Genomic DNA, 27,064 nt, shown 5'->3' with positions numbered 1-27,064 from the left:
AAATCGAGTCCTGGGAGGCGGTGAACTCCCAACCCTTTTCGTAGAGGTGCCCACGCGCTCGGCTCAAACTCGTCAAGAGATCGTGCATGCCGTGCGTCTCGCTGCATGCTGGCAGGGTCTGGGCCAACCAACGGCCAAGATCGACATTTGGGACGTTTTGATCTCTTCTTTATATACTAGGCTCTAGTTTCCCTCCTACTGACCGCGGTTGATTCAATAGTCCTCCAGGCGGGTCCCGCGGTTCGTCACTTGACTGACCCAACAATTACTGGCGTCACATAGCCCGCCTGTGATTCCAGTTTCCATTCTCTTATACCGCTTGTGTGTGCCGTTCGCGCGAGGAATCCAAATTTGTGTGTTTCGGTGTTGGCACTGGCTGCTGGTATGGGCTTTTACCCCTTGAGCACAGAACCTTCCTATTCCGATACTGATATCCGACCTAGACGAGTACCGAAATTATTCACCACTAAGACAATATTACCCGATTCAATATCCTTCAAGACACCTCACATCTACGTCACTCCCCGTTCTCGATCTTTGATAGATCGGCGATGAATCGAATTGATAGTGTTGCGGGTTCCTATCTACCCAAGATACCCAGCCAAGAACCACTGTGCAACAACAACACCATCCGGCATAGCAAACATCACAAGAATAAAGTCGAATCGATCCGTTCCCTTCAGGTTGCAGACATGGAGCCACGACGACCAGTATCAGAGCAGCGCTCACGACCATTACGACAGCAGTCCACCACATCATCAGAAAACTCGAACAGCAGATCAAAGAGCCGTGGCCATGGTTCAAAGCCCTCATCGCGACGCACTTCTTGTACTATCGTGGACCCATCAAGACCAGCGCGCCACTACCGAGTGAAGAGTTTCCAAACACCCCCCGCCACCACAACCAGCCAAGACGTCGACGATGTTCTTGCCTTGCACTTCCGCAGTTGCAGCATCTTCTCAAATCCATCATATCAGTCAAATTCTGGTCTACCAAGTCCAACAATGTCTCACGGCGACGCATTCGGTTTTCCCAGCGCAGCAACGCGTTTCAGCTCAGACAGTCTACGCGTAGTAGAAGAGACATCCATGCCCCGCCAAAGCGAAGACACAATCGACGCAGAAAAGACCAACACAACCATGCACTGGACATCACCATGCACGCGCAAACGCGAGTACGAAAGAATCGACAAAGCCAACAGCGGTCTACGAGGTTTCTTCCGCAAAGTAACACCGCGATGTGTCTCGGGCCCGCAAGAGAAATTCTACGAGAAAGATCAGTCAGATGCTGGATCTGTGCGACGCTATCGCATGGACGATTTGGATGACGCGCATATGAATGAGAAGGATAGTGCGCGGCCGCGGACGAGTCCTACACCCAGGCCCAACTCAAGACCGGGTGTGAAGAAGCGGTGGACGTGCTTCTAGATGTGAGGAGGAGATTAAGAGAGAGGCAGAGAGGGCAAGAGTGACATTACGCAGCAACGATTTTGGCATATTTTCGCGCAGCATTGAGAACAGGCGTTTGCTATATCACGATACCCACGGCATGTTTGTTTTTGCGAGCTTGTTGCTTTTGAATCAGAGAGAACGCATTATACCAATACGTCCATAGAGTTAGAAGTTTGTCGTAATTTATAGTTTTGCATTGATCTCGTGGTAATCTTGACGGTGTGGTGAATGTACAATCACCAGGCGGTGAGCATTGCGTCATGGCATCGCATTTCTTCATAAATTTGGTATTCGATGCGCGACATACAAGAGACGTGCAACGTAAGTGAATTGAATGGTGATCATCGGTATAATTAAATGTGTATCTATAACTTGGACTCCTCCTTGACTGTGCCAATCTTCAGCTTAGGTGCGTACTTCTTCAATACGCTCTCGTTGTGGTACTGGATCTTGGTCAGCATATCCAAACTTCACATGCGTATCGATACGGCGATCCTAAAGATCAAATCAAGGGTCCAGTCTGCCATCAATCCGCTGGTAGCGAGCACCCTCAGCGCGGCAGTACCAAAAACCAAGCGCGCGACAGCAGAATCCGGCCCTGGGAAAACGCGCGTAGCAAATTGTCCCAGGCACTCCTCTCATCTCGCCTTTCCTATGTACCCGCTATAACGTACCTTCCAGAACTGCTTGCTAGCATCCTTTCCGCCCACTCTCTTCAGGATCTTAGCGCCACCGGGGTGCTCATCCACAAACGAGTCCATCTTGTATACATCGTTGTCGACTATTATGTACAGTCCCTTCTCGACTGTGTTGTGCTCGGCGACTTGCTTGGTGGTGAGAGACTCGGACATGGTGGGCTTATGGACGCGTTTCGGCGGTGGAGGCGGCGCGACGGCAACGGAGGGTTTGGTGGAGGTACGTCGGCGTTTGAAATGCGTGAGGAGGTCGCGACGGTCGCGTTTAGTTACGGGCTTTTGAGGGATTTTTCGGTGAAGGACTGGTGAGTATGGCTATGGTGATGCGATAAAAGTGATCACGGGCGGAGTCTGGGGTTGATCTAGTAGTAGCTCGGGTTGCGGCTCGGTCGTGGAATGCTATAATGTGGAGGTATGCCGAGGTTGATGAATTGCGCTAAAGCTGCGCGTGGTAAGCTGGGTTGCGGAGATTGTGATTGGTGCTGACACGTCATTCCTTCCTCCCTTATCGACCATCAATCTTCCAAGGCCGTTGTTCCTTCCCCAGGCCTGGAAATCACCTGGGTAGACATCGCGGCGGCGGTGAGCCTCGCAGGTAGTACCCATGGATTTCGCAAACTCTATCGCGACATGCTGCACCGTCCGTCAAAGCAGCAAGTGCCTCAAGCTGAATTAGCACACGTTATGTTTTGAAGAAGGTTCTATTGCGCTTCGTCTCAAGGCGCAGTTTCTTCCTGCTCAACCTTGGTACTGATCGGGCCGATACCAGTGGAATCGTATACTCGACACCATTCATTCGATCTCTGCGCTTAGTCGCTTGGTCTACCACTACAATAACATGCGATTAAAGGGGTACAGCGAATCACAGCGTATGAAGAGCAAAGCCGCAGAGTCCCTCTCATCTTCTCAGATGTAAAATGGGGACTAGGCAGAGACTGTGTCCGGAGTAAGGATTTTTCATACGCTTCTGCCTCTCTGAAGCTACTGGTATAATTTAAACCACATCACCTACCACTTACCTTTCCAAATAGCTTGTGTATCTCCCAAGCACGCGACAAGTCGACTGCACTATCCCTCAAGGACTGTATTCCTCAGTCATACGACATGATGTCAACGAAGCATACTGAAGCCCCTGTGCGCAACGCAGGGGTAGAATCACGCCTTCTTCAGCTACCCGGCGAGCTTCGCAACAAGATCTTCGAATACGCACTCACCATCGATGAAGGAATCTATTATCGCGAGGACAAACTGGGTGTGGGTTGGTTGTGTCTCCATCCTCAAACATTTGAAGAACACGTAGAAAGACTGAGCGAAATCCCCGCACCAGTAGGTCGTGTTCAAGAGTCAGATGATGATGACGCTCCCATGAGGAAGCGACGAAAAATTTCAGAGACGAATCTGACTACCAACAAGCCAGTGTCAGACACCAAGAGGACGATACACCAAGAGCCGGTCAGAGTGAATGGACATGTGGTCGCCAACCAGCTCCAGTTTGTCAACAAGAAGCTTCGAAGCGAGACCAAAGCGTTGGTCATTCGCCATAACGATATACACATCCGGGGTCCGCCGAACAACCTCACCAAATTCTTCAATAGCGTCGTGGGAAAGAGAAGACTATGGATCCAAAAGATCCACCAGAAAGTCACAGATTACCGCTTTGAGGATCTATATGGCCTCCAAATCGACGCAGAAATGCATCCCCGCTTTCTGATAGAGTGTCATAGCAGGAGCACTGAAGGCTGGGCGGAATTTTATTCTCTCGCTACTCGTGCAGCAAGTGGGACGCCGAACATTGTCTTCAGTTGGTAGTACCAAGAGCGCTTTTGTACGGGCAGATTGCCAAGATCATCAGAATGGACCCGCTACTAGCATGAGCTAGGGTGTTCTTCTAAGATCAAGATTTGGACAAGGTTGTGGTTTGGCCTCTTCGCGAAGAAGATGGCATTGAACAAAAAGAGTTGATGCCAGGCTTGCGAGATGGGGTCGAAGACTTGCTACCCGTGGCCAAAGACTGGTTTGAGCAGGGGTATTAGAGCCATGGAGATTGGACAGCATGCTTGCAGCATACAAAGGCGGACGGAGGAGTCGACAGCGCAGTTTTGGATCTAATAGCTGACGGACTACAATGACACGATTTCAGTTCTACAATGCTACGTTCCAAATGCAAATTGTTACAGTATGTACATGCGCTTCGACTCTACAGCCACCCCGTGAAGTGCATCTATGCCGCAGGGCTAGCAACCGAAGTTGTGAGCGGGCCGCTCTCAATGTACGTTCCCGAGAAGAACCAGTCTTCGGCACCCGTTCCATCGTTACCCTGGCGGGGCAGACGAAGAACACCAAGATGCCAGTCGGCACCGTTGGAAGAAGTGCTGGTGGAGAAAGGTCCAGCAGTCTTGGTGAGCGTGCTGTTGCCGGTAGAGTGCCAGAAGGTGACTTGGTTCTAAGGGATGGTGTTGAAAGTCAGTATGTGCTCAAGGTCATCTTATAAATGATTGCGACCTACGGAGGAGAAGTTGATCTCGTAAGCGACGTTATGCCACTCGTCGGCCTTGAGCTCGACCTTCCACTTGCTTTGGCCGCCCACCATCCATTGCCTGCATTGTAGTTAGCACAATCCCGGATTGAGTCGATGTATATGGGTCAGCTCACAAGTTGGTGTTGCTAGTGCCAGACTCTCCGTTGACCCAACCGTATTTCAGTTCCGTGAAATGGCTCTCGAAGAAACAGATCTGGTGTTCGTTCGTCGCACTCGGAACGTTGGTAGTAGACCTCTTGATCGAGAAATGGTAGTAAACCGTGCCTTGGTTGATAGCAGCCTTGGTCTGGGGGATGAGCTCTGTCCTCCACATGTCGCTGTTCCACTTGGCCGTGTTATCGATCGTGATCTTAGCACCTTGCTTGCTGCCAGTGTCGCCAGAGTTTTTGTAGCTTGGCGAGAGGTTTACGTATTTCGTGGTAGCGCCTGAACCGTGGATATAGTACTGGTAGTCTGGCAGAGAAAGAGGCGAACGTCAGCTGTGTTCGCTGTGTAGCTTGACTACAGCACTTACTGCCCACTTGATTTGCCCATGACCATTTGTCCAGATCGGAGGAAGTGGTCATGTCGTTGAAGCGACCATCCCACAGGATTGTGCCTATCTCTAGTCAATAACATGTAACATGCGATATGTGAGCTGACGAACCTGCGGACACGGCGCTCACGAGCGCGTTGATGATAGTTGCCTTTCCGAACATTTTGACGACTGAAAGTGAAAGGGTCCTTGTTTGGAGAGACTGCAACAATTGGTAGTTGAGATATTAGCATTCGAGGTCTTCACGATGCTATATAAAGACCGCCTCAAGCCAATGCCCAAAGTATTCGACCCGAATCTGGAGGCGAGGCGTCCATTTCGTGCTTAGAGCGCTGCACATCAATATCGGGGAAAAGGCACATGTCCGGCATTCTACATTGAGTATGTGCTCAATGTGCGCTGCGTGACCACTGTTCTCAATTAATCTATATGTTTTCGCCGCCTTTTCACATATAGTTGTGGATCTAGTAACGGCCAAGCGGTCCGGGACACATTGCGCCTTGTCTCAGCCAGACGCGGATATGGCGACCCGGTTTTTGTCACCGCGGTGGCGGCACATGGTTCGATGCCGGCGACTTAAGTCCATACAGGTACGAGATGATGGCGGGCTTGTTAATGGAGGAAGGCCGATCTGGCAGGGTGTCGAGATTAAGCTACATTAAGCCGAAGCCTACCCCACAATTAGAGCGAACTAGAAAGCTTCGAATGGCCAGCCTACCAGCCATGTCGCGATGTGATATGAACTTAAGGTATGTCGCTAAGTGTAACTGTTTCTTGAGATATGTGAATGGATACCTTTGGCATGACATTGGTTGCGGCGCGGGCGCACTTGCCGTGCCGCATCTTCCGAGATCTGCCAGGGGGACAGAGAAGAAGAACGTCAACGCCTCGATGCCTGTCACCGCAAGAAGTCTCGCAAGAAGAGGCTGTCAACCACACCGAAAGAGCTTTCCAGTCTTTCGGATCTCTTACTTGTATTCAGTTCCAAGGCTTTCCTACTAGTAGCTGGTTTCCTAACCACACCTGGGCACGATGCATCGACCGTCGATTATCGACATGCGTGCCTGACCCTACGCAGTCGCGGCAGTCTTAGGCTTCCTTACAGGCGAAGACTCTATCGTAGCTTCTGTCCCTTCGCGACGTCGCATGTACTGGTTTAATCTGGTACCAGGCTTTGACTGAGTTGCGAAGCTCAATAAAGTACTGCGCGGTGATGGCCGCTAGGAGAACCGCAGCAGCTGCGACCCAGGTGTAAGCGGAGATGAGACTTCCCGCTTGGGGAGAGGACGCTAAGGAAATGGCGCTGTCCTTTCGATGTTGATTTTCCGAGCTGCGCCTATGAGGGCTGGATGGAACGCGAGTCATGTCACCAGCCGTGGGGATTTCGAAGGACCGAGCAAGAGTGTCGCGGGAGAATCAACGAGACTGTTTCTGACATTTGAAAAAGACCTCAGAGTTGTTTGCAGCGCGAAGGGCTCCCGTTCATAGCATCGCCGTGTTGGCACTAGCCGCTCTGGGATTAGTGTCTGTTGGTCTCATGCCGTTGTGCACACGGTGGCCTTCTATCCCCACATGGAGTGAGGCACAGTAAAAACTACTCTACGATGGATGTCGTTCCTAATCGTGCCATGAGGTTCCACGCTTGCTGTCACACATCGACTGTTGATCATGAATGTTGAAAGATGCATCGTGCTACACAACGAAATACTGCGCCACGGTTGGGTCAGCTCAGGTCGCAGTCCAGAGTCTCTCGAAGCCAACTGCAAGACATGGTTCGACACCTTTGGCGATGATGCCGAGGCTGTTCGATCCCAGCTTTCGCCTGATCTTGTTCGGTTTCTCCAAGAAGCTCGAGTTATTGGTTATTCTGAAAGTGTAGTCGATCTATCCTTCTTCTACTGGCTACAAAATCTCGCTTCGCCAAACTTCATGTTTGAGCAAGCGGAAGATTGGTCAGACGATGGAGAAGATGGCAATCTTTTGGTTCTCTACGAGATGAACAACTTCTCGGGTCACTGGTGCGGACTGGTGTAAGTTGAATCAGACAGCCGCATACTGTCTTGATCCGGAATGTGCTAATCTTGTCGTACAGATATGATCAAGAAGCGAACCTCTGTATCTTGAGCCCAAGCATCCATGACGCAGATGAGGTCTTTGAACAGAAAGTGTGGTACCCATTGGAAACCGCTCTGGAGTTCTGGTTGGGCCAGATTCGGAAAGGGAAGATTGTTGCTGCGCCCAAAGCTATACACGAAAAATCTGGCAATGCGCGCTACGACCCTTGGGAGTTTATCCCGTACAGCAAATTCATGCTGGGAGAGAATGTGGAGGCTTTCAATCGTCTAGTAGAAACTATCGAAACTCGGATGCCTTCCACGGCCGAGCACGCAGAAGCTGAACAAGTTGTACATGGGCTGGTCGAAGAGAGCATACTTCAAAGCATGAGTCTTCCCCATAACTTCACCTATGATTTCCTCCGACAGGCACGACGCCCACGCTTCCGAAACATAGCCCCAGGTCTCGAAGTAACTACCTCCATATTCTCCGATCAGCCATTCTGTTCTTATTTCTCGTCTACCTCCGACCGGCCTCCTATCCTCCTATTTCGCTTCCATCCCAACACTGTCACTGGCGAAGAAATAGACAATCCATTCCTTGGATTCCACCGTATGAAAACCCATACTGCGGGCCTATACCTTCTCCCACATTGGGAGACGACAGCCGAGGACGAATGTAGGTTGATTTTACCTTTTGGTATTGGAGCAAATGGTTATGCAAGGAGGACTGATGGCAGCAAGTTTGGGGAAAAAGAGGATGGTGAAGACAGCCATGTAGATTTGTATCGTCCTGGATACCAGCCGCTTGAGGAGCCGCATGATCATAGTCTGGTCGATGTGTTGAAGAGCTGGACGGGTATGGTGGAGAGAGGCGATTGGCAAATTGATGAGAATGGAGTTGCAGGTGGAATGGATGTATGGAGAGAGGCGGATAGCAAGGATAAATGGGCCGCGTATGTGATTCCGAGGGCTGTACAGGGGGTAGAGAGGTAGATAGCTATGGTGAAGTATAAGAGCTTTCGGAGGTAGAGCAACTAAAGCAACACGAAGCTACAAACGCGCCCCGGAACCTTTCACCCTTCAAGCCTCAAGTAATGAACGCCTACGAGATAGCAAGCTGTAGAGGGAAACGGAGGTTCATACTATTCGGAAAAGGCTCTCGAAGTGGCGTAGCACCATTCGGAATTCTTTTTCGTCGTTGTCTTCGTTCTCTTCGTTCTCTTCGTTCTCCACTCGATATCCCGGACCTTCCCAGCAATCAGGATTCCACCATGCATCTTCCCAGAGATCTATAGCATGCTGCCAAATGATCTTGAGGCGCTGTCCCTGAGACGATGCGCTCTTGCTAATTTCATCCAAATAGCCCCTGTCGAATTCAACCTGAGCTGCCTTACAAACTCTCGGACCTCGCAAGATCTCAGTTTCTTGTCCATCTTGTGCAGGCTTCGGACGCCCAAGCTTAATATTGAAGCTGTTGTACTTGAAGTCCAGGCCCGCAGTCTCCGAGTAAAGTTGCCTGTTCACATATTTGAGCTTGTTGAACTCAACGTAGTGCTTCACGGGAGACGATGTTCCGAGGACATCGAGATTATCCGAGCGTCGCACAACCTGCTGGGGTGCTTCTGCCGAGTGAATGTAGAGCGGAGTTGGTGACGTGAGCACGAGCTCGTATATTTCTGGAACATAATAGTTAGCGCATGACCAGTGCACCATTCAACGTCGACGTAGGAACGATAAATCACTCCAGAGCTCTGACTTACTGTTTCGTAGTTCACCCGGGAGTTTGAGCAGGGGCGATTCCGTGAACATGTTGTTAAATTCGTCTGCTTGTCTGCTTGTACCGTACTTCTGCTGGGTAAACTATAGTGACGTCTTCGAGTCGAAATCAAGTACCCGTGCGGAATTTTGTAGAGGTTGAGTATGTGAAGACCTTGCTTGGAGAGAAAAGGAGCACTGGGTAGTGGGATGCTTAAAAGGGATGAGCCAGTAGAGACTCTAGGTGAAAAAGGGTTCAGTGCATTCAACTCATTCACGATACTATCGAGTGAGTGCTCTCTCGTACGTTGATATACCCTAGATCGCGCTTTGCCTCTCTTCTTCGAAGTGGTGTAGCCTCTCGTTGAGAACACTGTTGGTTGAGATCGCGTCGATCGCGAGTTTCACTCACGAGCGTTCATTATCTGCAGCCCTCTACTACTTTTATAAGGGCCTCCCCCCTCCTACAAGACGACCACATCACATCTCTTACTATTCCACAAGAACCCACGGATCCACCAATCACTCAACCCATACCAACGTAATCTGCTCCCCAAATCTTCTACCAACGCAGAAAGCATGCCAATTAGGTCGAACATGTTTTCAGATTTTATCTGGTCGTTTATGTCGAAACCGGAAGCTGTAAAACCAGCGACCAAGGAACGCCTCTTCCTTCTTCCTCCCGAGCTCCGGAACGTTATCTACGAATACGTCCTAACCACACCAGACGCAACGCTAGAGTACACAACAAACGACACCTCCGGCCACAAACAGCTCAATCAGCTACAGTATGTCAACAAACAGCTACACCAGGAGTGCGCACACCTTGAGTTGAAGTTCAATACTACCATCACGATCTCTAACCGGGCCGAAGACAAGACCACTGCCACCGAATAATTCTTTGCGCTTCTCGCATCTCTTCCAGAAGAGAAACACAAATGGCTCCGAACTGTGGCTCTGCAAAATGCCGGAGCTGATGTGAACGAGTACTTGACGCAAAGGAATCATCCAGGCAAAAGGGTCGTCACACAGATCGACAACCAAGTCAACATGTGTCGATTAGCGAAACTCTGCAGACAGATGCCATATATTACCGTGGACTTCGAATGGCCAATGTTCAGCGCCAAAGTTCTGAAGACAACCCCTAATAGACCTGTCGATCCTCTCATAGTAATCGCCCTTGGGGTTGCCTGTTCAGAGCTTCTCTTAGGTGACTCAAGGACCGAACTCTGGCCTATGGAACCGAACGCCAGACCAGTCATAGAAAAAGGGTTGGAGATCGTAAGAGGGTGGAACTTATTTGATATAAAGGGCGGGATGTCGCAACCATTATATGAGAGTTTACGGGCGGATAATTTGCACTTCTTCCCCATGGAAGATATCCTAGAATCGGAGGAAGTCTCCGTACGCACAGGAACTCACTTCAACGATAAAGGGGAAGATCTTTCGCCGATATGGAGAGCGGCGATAAGGAAGTGGGTAGCGGAGGGACTATAAGGGAATTTTTCGCTAGATCATGTCTACTTTGTAGACGAGATAACCCGCGAGAAGACGCAGATTCATGAGCAGTTACGTGCATTCATATACCTCATCCATGTAATTTGCATCGGTGATGCTGTCCTTTGAAGGTGACGACTGTAAACTCGCGATCGGCGTGCGTTCATAGCTGTTGATGTAGCCTCCACAGGGTCTTGTTTTTGTAGTAATATTTGACTTGTTCGCATGCGTAGGAGGTTAGGCGACTGGTTCATGATTCGTCGTTCACAATTCTTCTTTGTTTCATCGGCACCCATGATGTTTGTCGTGTGCAAGTGGATGAAAGAGGTGGACGAGATGAAAGCAGCCGCGGCCAGCGCACGGGCCCGCAGTTGCCTCGGTGACATCACAAACAAGCTGCGCAGACTTTCCCAAGTCTGCCTATCGCCCATCACAGCGACCACACGAGCCAACCCACGCCTGTCTCACGTCCGCCCTACAACTGTCTCAGTCGCCGGCCCCGCTCAACCGTAAACTTAATCCCGCGACAAAAAAGGACCCCACCACATCGACATGGCTGACGCGCGCGGAGAGTACTGGTACTATGAAGATGGCGTCGACCCCAGCAAGATAACGGTCCCGGAACTGAGGAGCATCTTGCTGAGACATGGCGTCACATATCCGTCCTCGGCAAAGAAGCCCGCTCTGGTTGGCATGTTCGTCGACCTAGTCCTCCCTCAGAAGTCCAAAGTCCAGCGGATGCAGGCACACACGAAGCGCTCGACGCGGGGCATCGTAGACGTCCCCTCCAGTTCAGCCAGTACGGTCGAGACAGACGACGCCGAGGACGAAACCCTTATTGCGCCTACGCCTGCGAAGACACGACGCACTACCCGACGAACCACCCGCGAGCCAACAGAGGAGGCAGAGGTGCCGGCACCACGCGCCAAGACACCCGCGCGCGCTGTCCCTGCCAAACACAGCAGAGCGCTTGAGCCCGAGGTGGACGAGCGGCCCGCGGCTAGACGCACACGCAAGAGCGTCACTCCTGCACCCAAAGAGCCCACGCCTGAGCCTGAAGCATGGCATCGCAACGACGCTGCCAGTCCCTTCACCCAGGAAAACCCGTTCCAAAGCGGAAGCTCTCCTGCAGTACCAGATACCATATCGCGCGACCGGCGTAGGAGAACTACCGGATTTGGTCAGCAAGAACGGCGCAAGAGCGATGCGCACCGCCGGAGGACCGTCCAGCCCAAGGCTGAACAACTAGACGAGGGTATCATGGTACCTACACGTGGAACGTTTGATGTGGCAGACCCGCGTACACAGCACCAGGAAGACGATCTTGCAGATGCTGGCGAGGAATTCACTCCAGAAGAGCAACTTGAACTAGTGCGCGAGCGTGCTAAGGCTGGCGAGGTCGACATTCTGCCTCCACGTAGACGGAGGCAAAAGGGCAAAGCCACTGGTACGATCAAAGCAATGGCCGGAACTCTACTCCTCACAGCATCAGCCGCTTTCGCTGGCGTCTGGCGACAGGAAAAGATCGATGTTGGCTTTTGTGGCATCGGACGAGATGCTACTGGACTTGGTGGTATGGAGCTACCGAGCTGGGCAGATCAGCTCCTCCCGCAGTGTGAGCCCTGCCCACCACACGCGCAGTGTTTCCGCGGGTTGACTTTGAGGTGCGATCCCGATTTCATCATGAAGGACCATCCGCTGTCCCTCGGCGGCCTGGTTCCTCTCCCACCGACATGTGAGCCAGATAGCGAGAAGACACGGAAGGTGAATGGTATCGCGAACAAGGCAGTGGAGATTCTGCGACAACGCAAGGCCCAGTATGAGTGTGGGGAACCAGATGCGGCAGGAAATCCAGTGGACAGCCCTGAAGTCAGCGAAGGAGATCTGAAGCAGCAGATGGCTTCTCAAAAGAGCAAGAGCTTGACAGACCAGGAGTTCAGTGAGCTGTTCGACAGAGCCTTTCCTGAACTGACTATGCGAGAGGAGATAGTCGAAAGCACCGATGGGTAAGTACCTCCTTTCCAGTTCTCCAACCACTTGTGCAACATATCTGACGTGGAACTGTACTAATCAGTTACTCTTCCTTGGAAACAGAACAACAGGCGGACGACGTCTCGCATCCACCTCCCTCGCCAAGCTCTCCCTCTCCTGCAGCGTCCGAAGATCCCTCCGAGAATCTTTTGAACGACATCTTCTCCAAATTGTAACGATGCTCATTCTGATTGCCACTGGATCGTACGGAAAGTACGCATACACCAGTAACCGAGCAATGGAAGTTCGCGCGAAGCAACTAGCAAGCGACGCATACGATAGACTCCAGGACCAAGCCGCGTTGAGCTACTATGACCCTGGTGCGGAGAAGGGTATCAGTATGACACAACTGCGAGATGACGTCTTGAGGACTGAGTTCAACGCATCTCGCCGACAGAAGCTATGGACAAGGGTGCAGGCGAAGGTCGAAAAGAACAGCAACATCCGTGCAGGTGTCCGAGCCACAGCGAGCGGTGACGTTGCTCGCATGTGGGAATGGGTCGGCCCTGTGAAGCGCATCGACGACGGACGGAGCCCTGAGAAGCGCGAGAGTGGCAGGTTCAGTCTCGGCATGGGTAGCAGCCCACTGTCCGCATCCAAGGATACGAAGGAGGTCCAGAAGTGGGAGGAGGGACATCCGATTTACTAGTCGTTACGCTCGCAGCTTTCATTTGTTTCCCATCGCGGGTTTATGGGTCAAGGATGATATATGATTAGGGATCTGCACTTTATTTGGCACGCATGATACCACAATTCAATTCTTACTTCGACTGCACTTCATCGTTTCAACACACTCAATGACTAGTGAATATGTTTGGGGATGGTCTGGTGCGTGCCCTCGACATCTTGGCTGTGGCTGGTGAGTGGCGCAGGTCTCGGCTTACTAACCTAGCCGAAGCCCACACAACGCTAGCAATATCGGCCCAGCGCGAGCACAACACCTCCAGCAACACCGCCAACTTTTCGCTCATACTAACCACAGAGCAAAATCCGTCAAAATGGTGAGTGAAATTCTTGTTGCCAGAGACATTGCGAAGGACCACGACCGGTGCGACGAGCGAACGAATCCACGAATCTTCGATGACGATGGCGAGGCGAATTCTCCGACCCTGCGACATTCGACACGATGATACCCCATTAGAAGACCGAGATGTGGCGGAAGACACTTGATGCTGAGAGGGTTGGGATTGTACAACGTCTCTTACGAAGGGCTGTTGGGTGCGAAGGGACATGTGAGGACCTTGGCGTTGAAGAGGCGGCGACTCAACACGCACTCCATCATGGGTCCTTGGTATCGCGCCGTATCTGGACCCAGCTGTCGGGCGCAGTGTAGATGCTGGCATTTGATGGTGGCAACATCTCACCAGGATGATCTCAATCGCGACCTCCGCATCACCGCACATCCCTCGCCATCGCTTACGTCGGTCGCTCGCTTCGCATTCGTCGCCAGTACAGGAAATTGGGAATTTCAAAAGCATTGAGCCTGAATGCTGACTGTGACTTCCCAGGTCAACGTTCCCAAGACCCGCCGAACCTACTGCAAGGGCAAGAAGTGCATGAAGCACACCCAGCACAAGGTCACCCGTTAGTGATCCGCGTCCACACACTCGCATATCCGTATACTGAGACTGTGTAGAATACAAGGCAGGAAAGGCCTCTCTGTTCGCGCAGGGTAAGCGTCGTTATGACCGCAAGCAATCCGGTTACGGAGGTCAGACCAAGCCCGTCTTCCACAAGGTACGATCGCACGCATGCGAGCTCAAAAGATGAGTACTAACACCATGCAGAAAGCGAAGACCACCAAGAAGGTCGTTCTCCGTCTAGAGTGCACACAGTGCAAGACCAAGGCACAGGTAGGCTCCGCTCACATTCTTCCACCTTGCAATCGCTAACATACTCGTAGCTCGCCCTCAAGCGATGCAAGCACTTCGAGCTCGGTGGTGACAAGAAGACCAAGGGTGCCGCTCTCGTCTTCTAAGCGTGTACCTTCTTTCTCTCTCTTTTGCTGGGCTCTCGGCGTAGTCTTCGGGCGGATGGAATGGACGGCTCTACCTTCGACTCAAGCAATGCATCAATCATCAGTGCGATAAGAATGAAGGCGTGTGAGGCGGAAGATCTGGCGACAAAAGGTCACCAGCCACGAATTTACGGACTGTAACCTACATATGCATCAAATGGAGCTCGATTGAAGGGACCGCAAAACATTTCCACTTAACGCAGGTAGTGACAGCATAATCGGTGCCAAGTGATGACTTCTGGATGCAGCAGGTACAGCCGCGCGGATCGTTACTGACGGAGTCATTCCTAAGTAGTGGCTACCCCTCCACCCCACTAACGCGTCGCGTCCTATCTTGTCGATTGGGTCAGACGCTACTTCTCATGTGAGTCTCCATCATCCTCTGGATTCCCCTCACACAATGGCTGATACTAAGAAAAGTGTCCTCATTATTGGCGGCGGCGCAGTCGGTGCCATTGCAGCCGTCAACCTCGAATTCGGCGGTCTCGCAACGGTGACCGTGGTGCTGCGATCTAACTACAACGTCGTCAAAGACAAAGGATACACAATCGAGAGCTGCGATCATGGAAAATTGGACGAATGGAGACCTAGCGTTGGTACGTTGTAAACCTTATGAGCGATTCACCTGCCGATCCGCACCCAAAAAGCTAACACACCCAAGTCCGCAACACCATCCCCAACCTTACCGAAGAAGACCTCCCACCATACGACTACGTCATCCTCTGCACCAAAAACATCCCCGACGTCTCCCCCACCGCCGTCGACCTAATCACGCCAGCCCTCCCCCAAAACAGCAACAAAACCACTCTAATCCTCCTACAAAATGGCCTCAACATCGAAAAGCCATTCTTGCGCCCTCATCCCAGCATCCCCATCCTCTCCGGCATCTCCATGATCGGCAGCGCGGAACCCGCACCGGGCCACATCGTCCAAGACGAAGGCGACAGGCTGCTCATCGGCGCGTTTCCCACTTCCAACATCAATCCTGCTGTACCGGAGCGTCGGGCGGAGGAGTTTGTGGAGCTGTATGCGAAGGGTGGGAAGACGGATTGTCAGTACTCGCCTAATGTTTTGCATGATAGGTGGAAGAAGCTGGTGTTCAATGCCTGTTTGAACCCGATTTGCGCGATCACGGGATTGGATGATGGACGCCTGAGACTTGCGGATGGGGCGTTGGATGGACTTGTTCGACCGGCCATGCGGGAGATTGTTGCGGCTGCGAAGGCGGTTTGTGGGGTTGAGTTGGCGGAGGATGTGGTTGAGGAGACTATTCATATTGATCCGCTGGAGAGCTATTTGAAGCCGAGTATGCAGCAGGATGTGGAGAAGGTGAGTTTGGTTCCTGACTCCGGTGGTTCACGTGGGAAGAACTAGGTGCTAACGTTGATAGGGCAACTTCATCGAGTTTGAGAATCTGCTGGGCGAGCCGTTGAGAGCGGGAAAGGATGCTGGTGTTGCTATGCCGACGTTGGAGGTGCTATATCAGCTTGCGAAGGCGATTCAGTGGCGGATGAAAGAGAGCAGGGGGCTGGTAGATGTACCGAAGAAGAAGTAGCGCGGTCAAGCTGGTATGGTAGCTCTTGGTCTTGTACATGGTCTTATCAGCTACACATCCACTGTATCAAAGACGGATTATTAGAGCACTAGAGATTATGACACGAACTTGGAATGACTATCGAAGATGTGTAGTATTTCTTCGGAGCTTTTCAGTCTGTTGCTAGCATGCTGTCTCAGACAAAGAGAAAGCACCAATCCACCTCAAGTGATCGACCAACAGTAGCGTGACTCCTTTTGATACGAAAACCCAGGGCCAGGTATTATCATTGAGATAGCGGATCCTAGCAGAAGACCGAGAATGCGTTCAGGCCTTGTCGACTAGACGTGACACCCTCTGGGTCTCTGTCTAGATACCATGCTCCATCCACTCTCTCAAGTACTTGTTGCCGATCCACTGCTCTGCCTCTGGAATGACCTCGTCGTCCCTCGCGATCGTGTAATCCGCCTTGATGACCGGTACTGGAGTGTCTGTAGGCATGATGGGGAAGTATTTGAGGTTTTCAGCCTGGAGCCGCACCAACTCCACTTTGGGGCTTTTATAGTGATGGCCCTTTCGCCAACGTGTGGCGTATATTATTGCCATATCTTGATCAACTGCAACGTTAAAAAGATATTTGAAGATTTTGCCACGGAATGCGTAACTGAAGCATTGAGCCAGCGTGAAGAAAAATCCAATTCCGAAGTCGGACTGGTAAACCCATGAAGGCTTGTAGTACTTGACTTTCACATTAGGAATGCCGTTACAGAGTTGTGTGAGGCGTGCGACTGCGTCCGGGCTCTCCCCTATGAGGTTCAAGTCATCTACACTGTCGGGTCTGATGCTGATGGTCTTAATCCAAGACCTCTTTGTGATAGACACCGATGACACCCAGTCAATCAGCGCGTCAGACGGCAACGCGTCTTTCGAGCCTTCAGAGAATGTAATGTCGTTGAACTTGAGCTCCAGACCAGCAGTCTCTGCATACAACTGCTTGTTGGCGTACTTAAGTTGGTTGTAATCGACGGGACTCTTATCATCGCGAAGGTAGAAATATGGCTTCTTTCCGGCGGCGTCAGGCTTATGGTGATGCAGCGACCTTGAAGCGGTGAGCGTGAGTTCGTAGATCGTGTTACGAAGCTCGGCCGGTAGGCGCAGCAATGGCGAAGTACTGGCCATCGTGGTGCGATGGCCGTTGAGCCTTGTTTTCGGGGAAGCGAGGAATTTGAGTCGGGTCGTGGCTGTGGTTGACAAAAGAAGTGTTTCTTCAGACCCTCGGTTGACTAGCGGATGGTGGTTATTTGCTCTACGTTACCTAAACTGGAAGGAGGTACTCACCTTCAGTTACACTCCAGCAATGCAGCTCGTCTCGCGCCCAACTGGCCCGCACTCTCTCCAGGGCTGTGTAAATGCGTCCTACCTTCATTTTCCTCTACACGCCATTCACTTTTTGCATTCACCGGGGCTGACTTCAATTACACTTCCTCGAGTTTCGATTCAGTCCCGAAACTAGATCGGGGCACCTACTCGACCAGACTATGACCAACATACCGGCTTGTAACGCAAAGCTCATGTATGGGTACGACGGTGTCGTGATCAGCAAGCTGGCTTCTGTAACGTCACGTGCAAACTTAAAAACCAACTGCAGAGCTGCGTGAAGCGTGTCGTACGATTCCAAGATACGTAAAAGTGGTTAGAGTCCACAGCAGGTTTAGGGCTGAGTTGGTGTTGCGATATCTCGGCGAAATTCTTCAGCAGCCGATGGGGTGGAAACATGCATATTGACGAGACGAGGCAGTTCCACTCATCTCGATCAGGATGGGTTCGGCATGGCTATTCGATCGGAGAAGGCGACGCTGGTGGAAGCGTGACCATCCGAAGCAAGGCCGGAGGAGTTGGCGATTGGATAGTCATGGGTTCGCGTCGTGGGAGTGGAGGGGAGTTCCTGAAAGCAGAGCGGGCCATGGCCCTGCCGCTGCAAGGGCATGAAGATCTTTTATCGTAAAACCGGTAGAGGCGGAAGATCTTGGGCGCTGACAACGTCGCCATAGCAGGGTAAACCAGGTTTTAGTGGGCTGAGGAGCGGAACCGAGGTGGCGGTGCAGTTCGGCTCATGTCATGCTTGGCGAATGACGAGTGACGACGCTGTGAACCAACTGGGCTGCTGGCCACGACTGGCAAGAGTCAAGAATCTTCTTAACCTTCGCACGTGAACCACCCTACCCATCACCTGTCGCTCCTGTGACTCTTCCCTACGCCTCGCCCACCTCACCTGGCCACCCACCCAACAACAACCATTCTTGAGCGCTTTCGAGCGCGCGCGCCTAGGCTTGGAATCCACTCAGCCACGCTTTGCTGCTTAGTATCACCACCAGATCAGCACTTTTCAGCCGCCAAATCAGCCCACCGACAACCGGCAGCTTGATAACCTCAGGCATCAGCGACTCCCCAGGCCTGACTCTATTCACACAAACGCGCCTCACCAGGCTGAACACCAACAACACCTCGGCACAGCCAGCGCATAGCGTATACTGAAAATGGCGCTCAACGGAGTGCGCCGGAAAGATACGACCAAGGGGCCGCCTCTGCGCGTTCTGTCGTTAGGTATGTTGGTGATATGATGTAAGGCCTCAGTATGGCAGGTGCTAACCCATGTGACAGACGGCGGCGGTGTGCGGGGGTACTCCATGCTCATCATCCTCCAGGAATTGATGCACCGAACTTTTGTCGAAACCGAAGGCAGAGCCCCAAAACGTCACGAAGTACCCAAGCCATGCGAACACTTCGATCTCATTGTCGGCACCGGCACGGGAGGCTTGATCGCCATCATGCTGGGAAGGCTGAGAATGGACGTTGAGACTTGCAAGGACGTCTACGTGCGCATGACGAGGAGAGTCTTCGAGACCGACAAGACGTTTGCTGGCATACCATATCGGTCGACATTGTTCAAGGCGTCAAAGCTAGAGGAGGCCATTATGCAATGCGTGCGCGAACACACAATCTACGACGACGAGGGCAACGACAATCACAACGGGCAGGATGCACCGCCCATGACCCCCGGAAGCGCAATATCGGGCCGCATGCAAAGAAGCGCTAGTAATGCCAGCAACTACAGCCAGATTGGCATGACTCCCGTGAATATGCGCATAGCCGCCATGAAGTGGGGGAACCCTCACGCCCAGCTATATGACAACAGAGAAGAGCGCACTAAGACGTGAGTAAGACGCATGCCATTGACCTGCCACGTGCTAATCATCTGCAGCGCTATCACAGCTGTCTACAAGGGCACCAAAAAATCTGGCAACGGCCAGGTCCTCCTCCGCTCCTACGATTCCCGCAAAGAACCTCCGATCGAACCAAACGCCACGATATGGCAAGCCGGTCGAGCAACTTGCGCAACTGCCCTAGCATTCAAGCCAATCCAGATCGGCCAATCCGTTTTCCTCGATGAAGGCTCCGGCAAATACAACCCAGCGCCTATGGCCCTCGACGAAGCCGTTTGCAACGAATGGCCTGGGCGCGAAATTGGGGTTTTCATAAGCATAGGCACCGGAAAACGGCCAGAAGGCACAAACGCACAACAGCATCTGTGGTGGGAAGGCTTTGTTTCCGGCGGTATGGGCGACTTTGCAGAGGCGAGACGAAAATTGATCCAGAAGATTGAAGATTGCGAAAGGACACACAAGGAGATGAAGGACCACCTTGCGAAGAGACAAGTCAATCCCGAGAACTACTACCGCCTGAACGTCAACGTCGGGGTGGGAGAGTTCGGAATGAATGAGTGGAATGCGCTCGCGGAGATCAGCACGAATACACGCATGTACCTGGCGGACAAGGGAGTACAAGGCATGACACTTGACTCCGCTGCAAAGATTGCAAGGATACACTTCGCCAAGGTGCGATGGGAGCGCGCCGCCAAGGGAGAATCGCCATTCTCGCCAGGCGCTCAAGCACCGAATAAGCCTCTTCCCACCGTCCCGGATCCAGCGCCCATGGCAGTCGAACTACCAGCTGAGGAGCTCGCGCCAGAATACTACACAAACATACATCCCGCCTTCCGCCCTCCGCCAGAACCGCGCCGACCATCAGACAATGACAAGTTCCTGGTTGTGTCCTCAGACGAGTACCCACAATCAGCAGCCAGCACAGATGGATTTAGCGACTTCCATCCCCGGCACTCAGGCGAACTAGTATCGCCGGGGCGTCGCTCGGATGAGCAATTCTCAGCCGGGCGTCCAGTATCCTGGATGAGCTCTGCGCCTAGCTGGGATGACCGTCTATCCAACGCTCCACCTAGACCACCTAAGACACCTCTGCAGGATGGGCTTCACCCACCACCTCTTTCGGGTACACGCACATCACCCCCCGCTGGCTCTCACTTCGCAAGACCCCCTCCAGGTGCACCCCTCCCGTACCCGGATACTGACGGTCCGCCACCGATTGTCAACAAGGCGACGAAGCCGGATTACACACGGTAACCGAGTGCGAGGTCGATCTTCTTTTTGCATATATGCTTGAATGGTGTGTGGAGTCTTGCATGGCCTATCTCTACGAAGGAGCGCCCATATCACGATGTTTCACGGCTGATAGTTTGTTGAGAGAATAGTTTAGATACCCATCGAAGTTTTCTTTGTTTCGCTCAATGTCATGGACTTTTTGGATAGCTCATCGTCTTCCTATGCCTTGTCTCATATTTCCCAATGATCATAAAGATCGGTGAAGCCCATGTGTGCTGACCAGAATACATGCATGACCGAATCGCTTCGCTGCATCAACGTCGCCAACATGTCAATAACTGAAGCTCGAAACGATCAACCAAGCGTCCACTCAGATGTCTTCCTCAAGATCCTCGTCCTTGGGCTCGGGCTTGACTGGAGTAAGCTCCTCATCCTCATCACCGACAACCTCCTCGGTAACCTTCTTCTTGCGACCACGCTTGGCAGGAGTGGTTTCCCCCTCTCCATCAGCGGCATCGCCCTTGGCTTTGCGCTTACGCGGAGTGGGGGTCTTCTTGGGGGTATCCTCCTCAATGGGGTTGCCCGACATAAGAGCCTCCAACTCGTTCTTGAGGGTGTCTTTCATGCGACCCATCATGCGTTGACAGGCGATGACGGAACGGCCGGCGGGGCGGGGCGTGTTCTGTTTGTGGTGTTAGTTGGAAGAGGTGAGAAGGGAAGGTTCTAGATGGGGTTTACGCACGTTGTAATCGAATGTGATGTTGGATTTCTCGATGAGTGCGAAGAGGTAGGTAAGCTGTTGGTATTTTGTCAGCGCGTACATTGTGTGCATGGTAGGAGGGGACTTACACGCTCCTTGTCTGTCCAGGCAGTGAGGGCCTTGCCGCTGTTGGCGCCCGACATGATGAATCGGTTGACGAACGGTGCTGGAGTGTAATTAAGTGTGTTGATGGTGTTGCGCTGTGCGGTGGACAGAAGATGGTATGAAGTGCGTGGCAGTAGAAGTGAAGGAAGTAAAAGGTGGGAGATTGGCTTATGTGTGGAAGTAGCGCTGTTGTGACGGTGAGGATGAGCTTGGCATTGGCGGCTACCAGGTGAAGGTGAGTTCTGGTACACGAGGGCCATTTGGGGTTGGGAGATTACAACCCATCGGGAGGTGAGGGATTTAATCTGGTCAAGTGTGTCAATAAGGTACGTGATTTGATGCTGATTCAATTCGTTCAGTATGTCCGAGATGCCTGTGCCAACTGAAAGCTGAAGATGCAGCTAAGCAAGACTATCAGACTACCCAATGCATGCAGTGAACATATTCAGAATGCCAGACGCTGATGTGCGTAACAAAGCGCTCATGCTAGCCACATACGTTTGCGTGATAGTACCACTGTGGAGCCTTCAGATATCATCGGCCTCCTTCAGGATGTCGTCGTCATCCTCATCCTTGACCTCGGTCTTGACACCCTCACCCTCCATGTCTTCCTCGATCTCAGGAGTGGGAAGCTTCTTCTTAGTACGGCCACGACCCTTCTTGGGAGTGACCTCAGTCTCGTTGCCCTCCTCATCGACCTTGGCCTTGCGCTTGCGAGGAGTGGCCGCCTTCTTGGTGGGGGTGTTGGTAGGAGTGCCATCAGCGGCACCAGCAAGAGGAACTCCAGCCTTGATGGCGTCCATCTCGGGCTTCAACGCGACCTTGGTCTTGTTGATCTTCTGGCGGCAGCCGTTGACGTTGCGACCAGCGGGGACAGGAGCGTTCTATGGCACGTTAGTAAGAATTGATTTACACACCACTACTGGAAGTGAAAAACTTACGTTGTAGTCGAGTTGCACGCCGGTGGTATCGATGACGTTGAGGAGGTAGACAAGCTGGTAATTGTTAGCATCCATGAATCGCAGCTAAGTGAGTGCATCGCGGCAAACATACCACTTCGTGCTCAGTCCAACCCTGGGGGTTGGTCTGGCCAGACATTTTGTGTTCTTGTAGAATGTGGTGTTGGTTTAGTAGATTGTTTTTGGATTTGCAAGATGATGTAGTGAGAACGGCGAAGTAAAGAAGAAAAGCGGTGGACGAGGAAAAGGGTGAGGTGAGAGCGCAAGGAACGTTGATATCCGTAATGAGAAGACTGCCAAGCAGGGTAAAATTCGTCCTCACCGTGAGATTGCAAAGAGCAAACGTGGGACTTGGTCCATTGTGCGATGTGCAAGATTCGCGGTGAAGGTGGGTCGGCTGCTCACGGCAACGCGAGAGCTGCCTGGTAGATAGCGTATGCTGTATCAGCTATGCTGGATCGTTCTCAAAGAAGGGACATACCTAGACCATTGGCTTCTCGTACTGTCACGATGCAGTCCATGTGCATGCGACATACTCTCTCCGACGGGCAGCATACTTCGGTTGGTACCTAGAATCGAGAAGTAACAGCAAGCACTGTGCTGTATGAGAGCCATCAGATATCGCACATGCGCTTTAGCGTGTTCCAAAGTGTACTCCAAAGTGTGTCTTCTTTGGAATGATCAGACACAGATCAAGAGACGAAGTGGATGTGAGATGAAAGGACGAGTTCGAAGTGAAACCGATAAAATGACCAAAAAGACTTGCAGCTTCAATAAGCAACCCGTACGACACCTTAAGCACCCTATAAGAACTCAGTCCCAAGTGACCTTCCCACCGCCACAAAGAGACGATGCCAGTGATAACGTTTCTGCAAAACTCGTCTTCATCTAACATACCTTGGTAGATTGGTGCTTGGAGTGGGACTTGCTATGTCCCAATATCAATTTTTGCAAACAAGCACTCAACCCATACGCAACCTCAAGGCTGATACTTTACATCGTAGTCGATCGATCGACGTTGGACTCACCTGCGAAAAGATGACTTATCGCATCAGTCGAAACCAGAAAAGCACTCCATACCCAAAACAGGCAGTCAAACACGGCCACACACTAGCCAGCCCAGCCACCTCAACCACCAAGTCGTCCCGATTCGACCCGCTCCGACCATCTCGCATAGGCGTGCGAACCATTGAATCAGTGCGTACCGGTGGATGTGGGTCCGGGGTAGAAGCGGGCCCACCCGTGCGTCGATGAGCCACCGCATGCGGCACCGAGGCTGGCATGGGTCTGTGCCTACTATAGCTCGAGGGGTTTTGATAACGGCTCGCGTGGTTTACGGGATTGGTCGGGTTGATAAGAGGAAGTGTTCGAGGCGTGCTGATCGTCTTATCGTCTTACTGTATCTTTGTGAGATCAGACGGCGGATGAGGGCTCGGACAGTGAGGGGGTCCGCGTCGGGGGGGCTGTTGGGCGGTTCGGTTGTTCTCAACAGATACTCTCCTCGAGAGTTATGCTAGTTATCCGGTGTGACACTAGGGTGAACATAGAGACATTGATCATGGCCGCTTGAGGTCACAGCAAACGAAGTCGTGAAGAAAGCAGATATTGTGCATAACATAATGTATTGTCATTCCAGTGCGCTCATCGGCACCAGGTCGGAGGTATCTAGGTGTACTACAAGTTATCGTGAGAAGCGATTAGATGTAGTAGGGTATCGAAATCCGTCCATCCATCCCACAGAAAAGGAAATTTTGTGACCCATTGCCCAGTCTAAATGATATCAAGACCGAAAGAAGAAAAAGGGTAAACCTAAGTGGCTAACCCCGACGCCAAAAAACATGTCGACGAATTTTAAAGCTACAAGTGAGCAACACCGTTGGTGACCTCAGTGACACCGACGGTGGCGCCGTTCAGCTTTTCGCTTGCATAGAGCTGTTGGGAGACCTTCTTATCGAAGTACTTGGGCTCGGTGTATGGGTCGTACATGTTCTTCTTGATGTAGGCGTCGAGTTGCTCGTCGGTAAGACCGCGGAGTTCGGTGGCACGGTCAACACCGTTTTTCTGTGCAGCACGGATGACACCGCGGGTTACGATGACGGAGACTTCGCGGATGCGGCGGATGTCGGGGTACAGCCAGCCATCGGCGCGCTCTTGCTTGTTCAATGAAGTCGACAGTGATTCCGCAGAAGCGTAGATCATATCCTGGGTGACGGAGACAGCCTTGGAGATAATGGCACCAAGTCCGATACCAGGGAAGACATACATGTTGTTTCCTTGGCCGGGGGTGAGCATCTTGCCGTCGAACTCCATTGAAGGGAAAGGAGAACCGGAAGCGAACAGGCAGCGTCCCTCAGTGGCGATGACGGCCTCCTCGAATGTGCACTCGGATTTGCTTGAAGGGTTGGAGAGAGGGAAGATGATGGGGTGGTTGTTGAGCTTGGCCATCTTCTCAAGGATGTCCTTGTTGAAGGCACCGCCGATGGTCGACAGACCCATCAGGATAGTGGGTTGTACGTAGTCGATGAGGCGGCTGAGCGACTGGTATTGGCGGCCGTTGTTGTCGTCACGAGCAAAGAAGACCTTGTGCTCGGCCAGCTTGTCACCACGGTCCAGGGTAACGAGACCGTTTGAGTCGACGAACCAGAACTTGCGCTTGGCTTCGTCTTCTGTGAGGCCCTCCTTGATGAAGTACTCGACGATCTGCTTGGCAACACCAACACCGGCACTTCCAGCGCCAAGGAAGATAGCCTTGTGGTCTTTAGCAGGGACACCGGAAGCCTTCACAGCGTTGATGAATCCACCGACAATGACGGCACCAGTTCCTTGGACGTCGTCGTTGAACATGGCGTATTGGTCTTGGTAGCGTTCTAGAGCGGGGAAGGGGTTCTTGAAGTCCTCGAATTGGATAACGATGCTGTCACACGATCAGTTTCCCGAAAAAGATACGGAAGCAAAGTACGTACCTGGGCCACTTGTCGGTAAGGGCAGCCATGAGCTCGTCAAGGAATTCCTTCTCCTGCTCGGGAGTAACCTTGGGCATGCGAGATCCCATGTAGAGAGGGTCGTCGCGGAGAGCCTTGTTGCTTGTTCCGAGATCGAGAGTCAGGGGCAGGGTGCTGTCTGGCTTGATTCCAGCGCAGGCGGTGTATAGAGCGAGCTTTCCGACGGGAATACCCATGCCGTTTACACCAAGGTCACCAAGACCCAAGATACGGGATCCGTCTGTGAGGACAGTGATGTCGACCTGGTGAGGCCAGTTGTCGAGGATCTTGCGAAGGTTGCCGCGGTCGCTCCATGAGAGGTACATGCCCTCGGGTTGTGTCCAGATTTCGTGCCATCGTACGCAGGCCTCGCCGACGGTGGGGGTGTAGATGAGGGGAGTCAATTCCTGGGTATGTTAGTTTCTTGCCCTGGAAACACTACTTCATTCTCACATACCTTAATGTTCTCGCCTAGGAGACGGTAGAAAAGATGTGGGTTGGTGGCCTTGAGGTGGACGAGGTACTGGAACTTCTCAATGGGCGCCGTCTTCATAGCAAGGAGTCTGAGGCCTTTGTGATGTTAGTGATGATATTTGGATAGTCGGTGTTTGACATACATCGCTCGCTCTGGATGTCGTAGCTCTCGACGGCGGGGGGAGTGAGGCCGTATGTGCCCAGGGTCTTGCGGACGTCGGGCGTGTAGGACAGGTCGTAGTCACCGGAAGTGGTGCTCAGTTGGCGGGCCATGTTGGGGCGTGTGGCGGAGGGCATGGTGTCGTTTGCTATAGTGGCCATACAACGAACGAAGGAGGGTTTTTGGATTGAAGAACGGAGGCCTTGGGCGGGAGCCGTAACTTTTATAAGCGGTCTGAATCGCTGCATTGAAATGAGCTGAAACGACGCGTCGGCAATTGAAAAGGAATTAGGAAGACAGCCCGCCTGGGGCGCGGAGGATGGGGGGCTACATAACAAGCAGCCTATCGGAGGGGTCTAGGTTCCGCAACAGTCAGTCTGTGAGGAGATCCGTTCTCGCCGTCAAAGTGTGCCTGTAAAGGAAGCATGGACCAGCCCGTTGGTGACTTTTACGCGAGTCCCTTCCCCAAGTTTACTATCTTGCCGCGTGCACAACTGCAGCTTCACCACTACACTCAAAAGGAACTACACTGCATTCCAAAGCATTTCACCACCACTTGCGACTGTCTACAGTTTGTCTTCCAGAATTTTGCTCGAATCCTGAGGGATGCCGATGCTCGTCGTGTCACAGCCACAGCCACCGGGTAGCAGGGGTCATGACTGGACGTGCATACGAGTCGGGAGCAATCGGAACGCCCATATTTGCCTTGACGGAATGCCGTAGGATTCTTCCATGGGCTTCAATCTTCGTCCGCTCACCTTCTGTGCTATCTTGCTTTTGCCGGTACTCTGTCCTAGCTGGAAAGTAGCCCGAACGGCTCACACCCGCGCCCTCGTCTGTGGTATACCGCTGATTCCTTTTGGTCAACGACGGCATGCCTGTAGCCCAATATCGCGCTCGTTGCGAGGTCAGGCATCGAGGCATTTTATTTCCGCAGTCAATGCGCAGCGCCGCGTTGCAACAGCGTGCTTATTATTAATCGCGTTGATCTTACGGGAAGTGTCTCATAGCCGTTCGCCACATGGTACCTTGAAGTGCTGTCGCGTTACTCAGGTCA

General features: G+C 52.3%; 12 protein-coding genes across 12 annotated transcripts; 5 read left to right on the top strand and 7 right to left on the bottom strand.

Annotated features, from left to right (window-relative positions):
* Positions 1-1,816: 1,816 nt before the first annotated feature.
* On the bottom strand, positions 1,817-2,302 carry J4E93_008838 (uncharacterized protein; the record flags this gene model as incomplete). Its single annotated transcript, XM_049346735.1, has 2 exons — positions 1,817-1,894; positions 2,126-2,302. 2 exons carry the CDS (start codon positions 2,300-2,302, stop codon positions 1,817-1,819), a joined length of 255 nt encoding a protein of 84 aa, XP_049196155.1.
* Positions 2,303-4,367: 2,065 nt separating this feature from the next.
* Positions 4,368-5,383, bottom strand: J4E93_008837 (uncharacterized protein; the record flags this gene model as incomplete). Its single annotated transcript, XM_049346734.1, has 5 exons — positions 4,368-4,589; positions 4,653-4,743; positions 4,799-5,138; positions 5,200-5,283; positions 5,332-5,383. 5 exons carry the CDS (start codon positions 5,381-5,383, stop codon positions 4,368-4,370), a joined length of 789 nt encoding a protein of 262 aa, XP_049196154.1.
* Positions 5,384-6,888: 1,505 nt separating this feature from the next.
* Positions 6,889-7,665, top strand: J4E93_008836 (uncharacterized protein; the record flags this gene model as incomplete). Its single annotated transcript, XM_049346733.1, has 3 exons — positions 6,889-7,250; positions 7,313-7,565; positions 7,612-7,665. The coding sequence occupies 3 exons, from the start codon at positions 6,889-6,891 to the stop codon at positions 7,663-7,665; spliced, it is 669 nt and encodes a 222-aa protein (XP_049196153.1).
* A 749-nt stretch (positions 7,666-8,414) lies between these two features.
* Positions 8,415-9,086, bottom strand: J4E93_008835 (uncharacterized protein; the record flags this gene model as incomplete). Its single annotated transcript, XM_049346732.1, has 2 exons — positions 8,415-8,953; positions 9,038-9,086. 2 exons carry the CDS (start codon positions 9,084-9,086, stop codon positions 8,415-8,417), a joined length of 588 nt encoding a protein of 195 aa, XP_049196152.1.
* A 1,995-nt stretch (positions 9,087-11,081) lies between these two features.
* Positions 11,082-13,209, top strand: J4E93_008834 (uncharacterized protein; the record flags this gene model as incomplete). Its single annotated transcript, XM_049346731.1, has 2 exons — positions 11,082-12,535; positions 12,624-13,209. The coding sequence occupies 2 exons, from the start codon at positions 11,082-11,084 to the stop codon at positions 13,207-13,209; spliced, it is 2,040 nt and encodes a 679-aa protein (XP_049196151.1).
* An 838-nt stretch (positions 13,210-14,047) lies between these two features.
* On the top strand, positions 14,048-14,538 carry RPL44 (40s ribosomal protein L44e; the record flags this gene model as incomplete). The annotated part of the gene is made up of 4 exons (XM_049346730.1): positions 14,048-14,144; positions 14,197-14,297; positions 14,348-14,413; positions 14,464-14,538. 4 exons carry the CDS (start codon positions 14,048-14,050, stop codon positions 14,536-14,538), a joined length of 339 nt encoding a protein of 112 aa, XP_049196150.1.
* A 439-nt stretch (positions 14,539-14,977) lies between these two features.
* Positions 14,978-16,132, top strand: J4E93_008832 (uncharacterized protein; the record flags this gene model as incomplete). Its single annotated transcript, XM_049346729.1, has 3 exons — positions 14,978-15,173; positions 15,239-15,906; positions 15,968-16,132. 3 exons carry the CDS (start codon positions 14,978-14,980, stop codon positions 16,130-16,132), a joined length of 1,029 nt encoding a protein of 342 aa, XP_049196149.1.
* A 348-nt stretch (positions 16,133-16,480) lies between these two features.
* On the bottom strand, positions 16,481-17,290 carry J4E93_008831 (uncharacterized protein; the record flags this gene model as incomplete). The annotated part of the gene is made up of 1 exon (XM_049346728.1): positions 16,481-17,290. The coding sequence occupies one exon, from the start codon at positions 17,288-17,290 to the stop codon at positions 16,481-16,483; it is 810 nt and encodes a 269-aa protein (XP_049196148.1).
* A 1,358-nt stretch (positions 17,291-18,648) lies between these two features.
* On the top strand, positions 18,649-20,589 carry J4E93_008830 (uncharacterized protein; the record flags this gene model as incomplete). The annotated part of the gene is made up of 3 exons (XM_049346727.1): positions 18,649-18,715; positions 18,773-19,325; positions 19,374-20,589. 3 exons carry the CDS (start codon positions 18,649-18,651, stop codon positions 20,587-20,589), a joined length of 1,836 nt encoding a protein of 611 aa, XP_049196147.1.
* Positions 20,590-20,938: 349 nt separating this feature from the next.
* Positions 20,939-21,471, bottom strand: J4E93_008829 (uncharacterized protein; the record flags this gene model as incomplete). The annotated part of the gene is made up of 3 exons (XM_049346726.1): positions 20,939-21,250; positions 21,311-21,364; positions 21,418-21,471. The coding sequence occupies 3 exons, from the start codon at positions 21,469-21,471 to the stop codon at positions 20,939-20,941; spliced, it is 420 nt and encodes a 139-aa protein (XP_049196146.1).
* Positions 21,472-21,960: 489 nt separating this feature from the next.
* J4E93_008828 (uncharacterized protein) lies at positions 21,961-22,531 on the bottom strand (the record flags this gene model as incomplete). The annotated part of the gene is made up of 3 exons (XM_049346725.1): positions 21,961-22,317; positions 22,375-22,428; positions 22,487-22,531. 3 exons carry the CDS (start codon positions 22,529-22,531, stop codon positions 21,961-21,963), a joined length of 456 nt encoding a protein of 151 aa, XP_049196145.1.
* Positions 22,532-24,249: 1,718 nt separating this feature from the next.
* On the bottom strand, positions 24,250-26,144 carry J4E93_008827 (uncharacterized protein; the record flags this gene model as incomplete). The annotated part of the gene is made up of 4 exons (XM_049346724.1): positions 24,250-25,306; positions 25,356-25,780; positions 25,831-25,943; positions 25,991-26,144. 4 exons carry the CDS (start codon positions 26,142-26,144, stop codon positions 24,250-24,252), a joined length of 1,749 nt encoding a protein of 582 aa, XP_049196144.1.
* Between the last annotated feature and the right edge of the window lie 920 nt (positions 26,145-27,064).

This window comes from Alternaria ventricosa, assembly GCF_023758065.1.
Source record: "Alternaria ventricosa strain BMP 2768 chromosome Unknown scaffold_18, whole genome shotgun sequence".
Taxonomy (NCBI): Eukaryota; Fungi; Ascomycota; class Dothideomycetes; order Pleosporales; family Pleosporaceae; genus Alternaria; species Alternaria ventricosa.
Note: the sequence above shows the minus strand (reverse complement) of the source record. Positions and strands in the feature narration are given on the sequence as shown.